At 34.3% G+C, this 7,500-nt stretch overlaps 1 protein-coding gene across 1 annotated transcript in view; it reads left to right on the top strand.

The window, feature by feature from the left end:
- Positions 1 to 7,500, top strand: part of LOC137628709 (allatostatin-A receptor-like) — a 178,373-nt gene that overhangs the window by 166,350 nt on the left and 4,523 nt on the right. The window contains 2 exon segments of the mRNA XM_068359858.1: positions 516 to 685; positions 3,239 to 3,436. Of these exon segments, the coding sequence (XP_068215959.1) occupies positions 516 to 685; positions 3,239 to 3,436 (368 nt within the window).

Here is a 7,500-nt window from a genome sequence, read left to right as displayed (position 1 = left end):
GGATATGAATTACTTAAGTTTTATCTTTATCTATTCCCTTCCTATATGTTTACTGGATAAATTTCCTTTTATTATAATAGCTATAGTAAATCATCATTATTATTATCATTGGTATATTTATAATACGTATTTTAATGAATTTTATTTAAACTGTAATCGAACCTAACTTCCTCAATCTTGCTTGAGGGTACACTCAGGCACACTATTCTATCTGATTTCTCTTCCTCTTGTTTTATTAAAGTTTTTATAGTTTATATAGGAAATATTTATTTTAATGTTGTTACTCTTCTTAAAATATTTTATTTTTCCTTCTTTCCTTTCCTCACTGGGCTATTTTCCCCTGTTGGGGGCCCCTGGGCTTATAGCATTCTGCTTTTTCCAACTAGGGTTGTAGCTTAGCAAGTAATAATGATAATGATAATAATAATAATAATAATAATACTAATATGATAAAAGATTTAAATAAAATGAAACAAAATCTCTTCCCTCTTCTCACATTCTCTCCTCAATTGCAGTCAGGACCGAGCGTAACGCGCTATATGCCATCACGACCATCTGGATTCTCATCTTAACCTCTTGCGTACCTCTCTACCTGTGTCACGGAATACAAAAGCAGAATTACGAGGACGAAGTGTACCTTAACTGCGCGTTTCTCGACCAGGAGTACAACCACATGGCCTTCCACGTGAGTTTCCTCAAGAAGTCTGCAAGTGTGGTGTATTATATGAGTTTGGGGCAGCTGGGTTTGGAAAACTTGAAAGGGGGTTGTGCTAGGTGATATGAATGCAAAAGTAGATGAAACATAAAGAGGTGGAGCTGCTATATTAAGATTTACTGTGTAATCCTGTGGCAGCTGGGTTTGGAAAACTTGAAATGAAGTTGTGCTAGGTGATATGAATACAAAATTAGGTAAAACAGAGTTAGAGCTGCTATGTTAATATTTACTGTATTATCCTGTGGCAGCTGGGTTTGGAAAACTTGAAATAAAGTTGTGCTATGTGATATGAATGCAAAGGTAGGTAAAACAGAGAGGTGGAGATGATGTTTTAGGATTTACTGCATGATCCTGTGGCAGCTGGGTTTGAGAAACGTGAAATGGGGTTGTGCTAGGTGATATGAATGCAAAGAAAGGTAACACCGAAAGAAGTGGAGCTGCTGTTTTAGGATTTGCCTGACGTTTAAAGGTGTCAGAATAAGGAAGATGGTTCTTGTAGTGCATGGTGCCTTCCGTTGGTAAATTTAATCCCATTTTATTTCATGGAGTATGGTGTTGTATTCGCTTTTCCTTATGTGAATGCCTGTATTTTACAGCTTGAGAGAGAGAGAGAGAGAGAGAGAGAGAGAGAGAGAGAGAGAGAGAGAGAGAGAGAGAGAGAGAGAGAGAGAGAGAGAGAGAACGTCTTTATGTATATCTGATTAATGACCTCGCCATGTTAGAGTGATGACTTTGCCTCATTGAGGCCACCCCCGTTTTTTTTTATTTATATATATATATATATATATATATATATATATATATATATATATATATATATATATATATAATGAGATTATACACGTTTTTACAGAGTAGTAATGATCGCCCATTTCTCATATATTCTTTTTTATCATCACACTCCAATTGCAACTCACAGAAGCCTAACAATTAAGACTATTTTTACTGATAAGTTTATTATAAACAATCATTTTTCAAGGATCCCTCACCAATATTATTATTATTATTATTACTAGCCAAGCTACAACCCTAGTTGGAAAAGCAAGATGCCATAAGCCCAAGGTCTCCAATAGGGAAAAATAGCCCAGTGAGGAAAGGAAATAAGGAAATAAATAAATGATGAGAATAAATTAACAATAAATCATTCTAAAAACAGTAACAACGTCAAAACAGATATGTCCTATATAAACTATTAACAACGTCAAAAACAGATATGTCATATATAAACTATAAAAAGACTCAAGTCAGCCTGGTCAACATAAAAAACATTTGCTGGAACTTTGAACTTTTGATGTAATGCTGATTCAACTACCCGATTAGGAAGATCATTCCACAACTTGGTCACAACTGGAATAAAACTTCTAGAATACTGTGTAGTATTAAGCCTCATGATGTAGAAACACTAATTATAAATCATATAGTTAATTACTTTGGCATAAACAGAAAATCCAAAACTGAATTTAAATATAGTTTCTTATCATACCCTTGGGAGCTCATGAGAAATATTAGCAAACTAAAAATTCTTGCCTCTGTTATTCGTGGTTGAAATGAGATGAATTGATGTAATATCTGAGTAATTTTCCAACGCCAAACCATTGTTCTCTAGTTTTGGGTAGTGCCATAGCCTCTGTACTATGGTCTTCCACTATCTTGGGATAGAGTTCTTTTGCTTGAGTGTACACTCAGGCACGCTATTCTATCACGTTTCTATCCCTCTTGTTTTTATGAAGTTTTTATATATGACAGATCTAATTTAATATTATCAATGATCTTAAAATATTTTATTTTTGATTGTTATTACTTATCATGTAGTTTTACTTGTTTCCTTTCCTCAGTGGGCTATTTTTCCCTGTTGGAGCCCCTTGGGCTTACAGCATCATGCTTTTCCAATTAGGGATGTAGTTTAGCTTGTCATGATAATTGCTATGACTTTTCATGTAGTTTGTCCCTGTTTCCTTTCCTCACAGGGCTATTTTTCCCTGTTGGAGCCCCTTGGGCTTACATCATTATGTGTTTCCAACTAGGGTTGTAGCTAAGCTTTTCATAATAATTGCTATTACTTCTCATGTAGTTTATGTCCTTGTTTCCTTTCCTCACTGGGCTATTTTTCCCTGTTGGAACCCCTTGGGCTTACAGCATCATGCTGTTCCAACTAGGGATGTAGCTTAGCTCGTAATAATAATAATAATAATAATAATTATTATTATTATTATTATTATAATGATAATAATAATGATAATAATAATAATTATTATTATTATTATTATTATTATTATAATAATAATAATAATAATAATAATAATAATAATAATAATAATAATAATGATAATGATAATGATAATAATAATAATAATGATAATGAAAATAATAATTATAATTATAATAATGATGATAATAATAATAATAATTATAATTATAATAATGATGATAATAATAATAATAATTATAATAATAATAATGATAACAATAATAATAATAACTCTGAATTATGGCTTCCACTGACTCATTTCTCTCGCCCTGCAGATCGGCTTCATCACCACCATGTACTTCCTACCGCTGACGGTGATCGTGGTCCTGTACCTCATGATCCTCAACCGGCTGTGGTACGGCGTCGTACCGGGGGGAAGCCGTAGCGCTGAGAGCGTCAGAGGGAAGAAGAGGGTCACCCGGATGGTTGTCATCGTCGTTGTTACCTTCATAGTTTGCTGGTTTCCTATTCAGGTGAGTGGAGGAGAGGCGAGGCGAGGTGTGTTTGTGTGTGGGTTTTTTCATTGTTGTGATCATTTTAGCTACTGGTACCGTTCAAAATGAGGTGAACAGATTTTTTCTTTATTGTAAAAGCAGGATATTTCATATATATATATATATATATATATATATATATATATATATATATATATATATATATATATATATATGTGTGTGTGTGTGTGTGTGTGTGTGTGTGTGTGTGTGTGTGGCTTTTAATACCAAATTCTATCTTGGAATATATATCCACTGAAATTCATTTATGGTAATAGCTTCTGGCCGGGCAGAGATTCGAAAACCATGCCTGCGAGGACTACCAACTCAGCCATCATTCATATATATATATATATATATATATATATATATATATATATATATATATATATATATATATATATGTGTGTGTGTGTGTGTGTGTGTATGTAATAGAATCCAATAATCAATCTAAAACCTTCTACTTACCTTTAATATTCATACTTTTCACTGCAATGGCAAAATTAAACAAAATATCTGTACTATTCCTTTAATGGGGACATTTTTGTTATTATAGCACAAAAAAAAAGCGGGACAAAACTCACAAAAGTAAGATAAAAGCAGGAACTTTTCACAAATTTGAATAAAAAGCGGGACAGGTGTTGAAAAAGCGGTACTATCCCGCCTAGAAGCGTTACTCTGGTCACATTATTAGTAACAGTTGGATTCTTTAATTCCGATACATTTAACGGGAAGCTGGTAAACGTCTGATAGCCGTACATTGTAGGAGGAGGCGCTATTTATTATTATTATTATTATTATTATTATTATTATTATTATTACTTACCAAGCTACAACCCTAGTTGGAAAAGCAGGATGCTATAAGCCCAGGGGCCCCAACACGGAAAATAGCCCAGTGAGGAAAGGAAAGAAGGGAAAATAAAATATTTTATGAACATTAACAACAAGGAAATTAATATTTCCTATATAAACTATCAAAACTTTAACAAAAGGAGAGGAAGAGAAATAAAATAGAATAGTGTGCCCGAGTATACCCTCAAGCAAGAGGTGACAATGCTGCCTCTTCTGTTTAAACTTTTATTATAAATCTGTTGATGTTACTGCATCTTTCTCTTCCTCGTATTGCACAGTGGATAAAAAAATAAACTCAGTATTTCCACCTTAAGAATCTAGGGATATATTTCATAGCTTGCTTCATTCCTTAGAAAAAAACTAATTTAATTTGGGAGAGTGTTCAATGACCTCACTATTTTCACCTTAAAAATCTAGTGATATATTTTGTTTGATACAGTCCTTATTTAAAAAAAAAAAAAAAATCATTTAAAAGAGTGTTCTGAATAACAAAATTATTTTGCTCATAATTTACGCCTCTGGCGATTCCAAACAATTTCCTTTCCTCTGATTGGTTTTCCAGAGGGAGGACTGACCACGAAATACCTGATTGTGATTGGCCATTCAGATATTAGTAGTGATCAGCCGCAACCAAAGACAGAAGTTGCAATATAATCACTTTGCTGATTGGATGCATTTCTAACATCTATTTTTTTTCGACTGGGCATTTTATGACCAGCCACTCTCATGTATTAACCTTTCCAGCTTCCAGTTTTAATTTTTTTCGGGAGTAGTTTCGAATTTCCGGTCATTAACGAGCGTGATACAAATGCTAACGATTCGGTTAGTCCTTGGGCGGAAGATTAAATTGGACGTCTATTCATTTCAACAAGCTTTTTTATCTATTTTTTTCTAATTTGTTTTCACGAGTCGACAATACTAGTGTGTTTGTTTACTTTAAGGATTGGGAAAAGAATCCTTTCCGCAGGTGGTGGATATAACAGTAGCAGTAATTAAGTCACCTTTTAATTGGGAGAGTTTTAAACTAATTTTAGCAATGGATGTTTGGTAAAAATTCTCATCATTAATATCATCCAACTTGCAGATGGAGATTTTTTTTTAGAAAAAATGACAGTTCAATGTTTGGAGCAAAGGATTATACGGGTTAAAAAACCCATGGAAATGTTCAATGATTAACCTTTTCCGATGTAAAAAATAAACTAGGAAACACACAGCACTGTAGATTGTGAGTCGAATCCATGTATTTTCTATCATCAATTCATTCATTTAATCTTTGTGCTCAGAGTTGTCAGTGCAAATGACTCACAACAAGAATTTATCCAAATCAGGAAATCTAAATACATTTCATTATTGCTATCTCTTAGATAAACGCAGGGCACAGTAGGCTTCATATTTCAACTCGCTTTCGGATTTCTATCTTTTACCTTACTGGCTAACCTATCCTCAACGTTTTCATCATGTAACTATATATTTGGGCCTCAGTTGTGCCCTAGTGTTGAATGATCTTCTTGGCCTTGACGCCGGATTATGTAGCCAAAATGCCATAAAGGACATCACATGCCATTGAGCAAGTAGCTACAATCTAGCAATAAGTGTCATCACAAACCATCGAGCTAATTGCTACAGTTGTAGTGATAAATGACTTCACATCCCGTTAAGCAAATTGCTACAGTTGTAGCAACAAATGACATCATATCTCATTGAGCAAATTGATACAGATGTAGCAATAAATGACATCACATATTGTTAAGCATATGGCTACAGTTGTAGCAATAAATGACAACACATCCCGTTGAGCAAATTGATACAGTTGTAGCAATAAATGACATCACATTCAGTCAAGTAAATTGCTACTGTCGTATCAATAAATGACATCACAAACCATTGAGCAAATAGCTACAGTTGTAGTAATAAATGACATCACATCCCGTTAAGCAAATTGATATAGCTGTAGCAATAAATGACATCACATCCCGTTAAGCAAATTGCTACAGTTGTAGCAACAAATGATATCACATCTCATTTAGCAAATTGATACAGATGTAGCAACAAATGACATCACTTCTTGTTAAGCAAAATGCCGCAGTTGTAGCAACAAATGACAACACATCCCATTGAGCAAATTGATACAGTTGTAGCAATAAATGACAACACATCCCGTTGAGAAAATTTATACAGTTGTAACATAAATTTAGAACAATACACACTAGTAAGGAGGCAGCAAATCTCCAGTGACCTGTTTTTACAAAACGATATAAAAAATAGAAAATAGTAGTATTTTATTAGTGATTGTTACGCCAGTATGTTAGACAGATTCTTTCTCATAGAATAGTTCAGTCAAAACCATCCATTGTATGTAGAAGTAACACTTATAAGGAACAAACCTTTCCTAAGCCCAATATCCTTCAGCATTCCTATAGGAAGGTAATGTCTCCAGTACACCTTACGAGGTGTAGCCTACTGTGGTCGTTATATAAGAAAGTTACTTTATAGTATCCTTTCGTCCCCTGGGTGTTTAGTCATTACATAAGAGGTTCTTTACAGCATCATTTAGGCTCTTAGCTACACTAACTTTTTAGTATTGTACCCTGCATCCTTTCTTCCACCTTGCTGTCCAACCTCTTCTGTGTCACTGAACAACTGTTGATCTTTCTCTCCAAATGCACTTATTATTATTATTATTATTATTATTATTATTATTATTATTATTTGCTAAGCTACAACCCTAGTTGGAAAAGCAGGATGCTATAAGCCCAGGGGCTCCAACAGGGAAAATGGCCCAGTGAGGAAAAGAAACAAGGAAAAATAGAATATTTCAGGAACAGTAACAATACTAAATTGAATAATTCATGTATAAACTATAAAAACTTTAACAAAACAAGCGGAAGAGAAATTAGATAGAATAGTGTGCCTAAGTGAACCCTCAAGCAAGAGAACTCTAACCCAAGATAGTGGAAGACCATGGTACAGAGGCTATGACACTACCCAAGACTAAACAATGGTTTGATTTTGGAGGCCACTCGTGAATGGCAGGGGCAAGGGACAGTGACATTGCCCTATCAAGCAGGACAATGCCTTAGAGACTGACCATATATACATATGTTCAGCACCCAAGACCCCTCTCCACCCAAGCTTGGGCCAAGTAGGGCCAAGCAATGGCCGCTGAAAACCTTCATCTCTCAGGTCTTAAA

This window comes from Palaemon carinicauda, chromosome 36 (genome assembly GCF_036898095.1).
Source record: "Palaemon carinicauda isolate YSFRI2023 chromosome 36, ASM3689809v2, whole genome shotgun sequence".
Classification (NCBI taxonomy): Eukaryota; Metazoa; Arthropoda; class Malacostraca; order Decapoda; family Palaemonidae; genus Palaemon; species Palaemon carinicauda.
The sequence above is the reverse complement of the archived record's forward strand: the minus strand, read 5'-3'. Positions and strand labels throughout refer to the sequence as shown.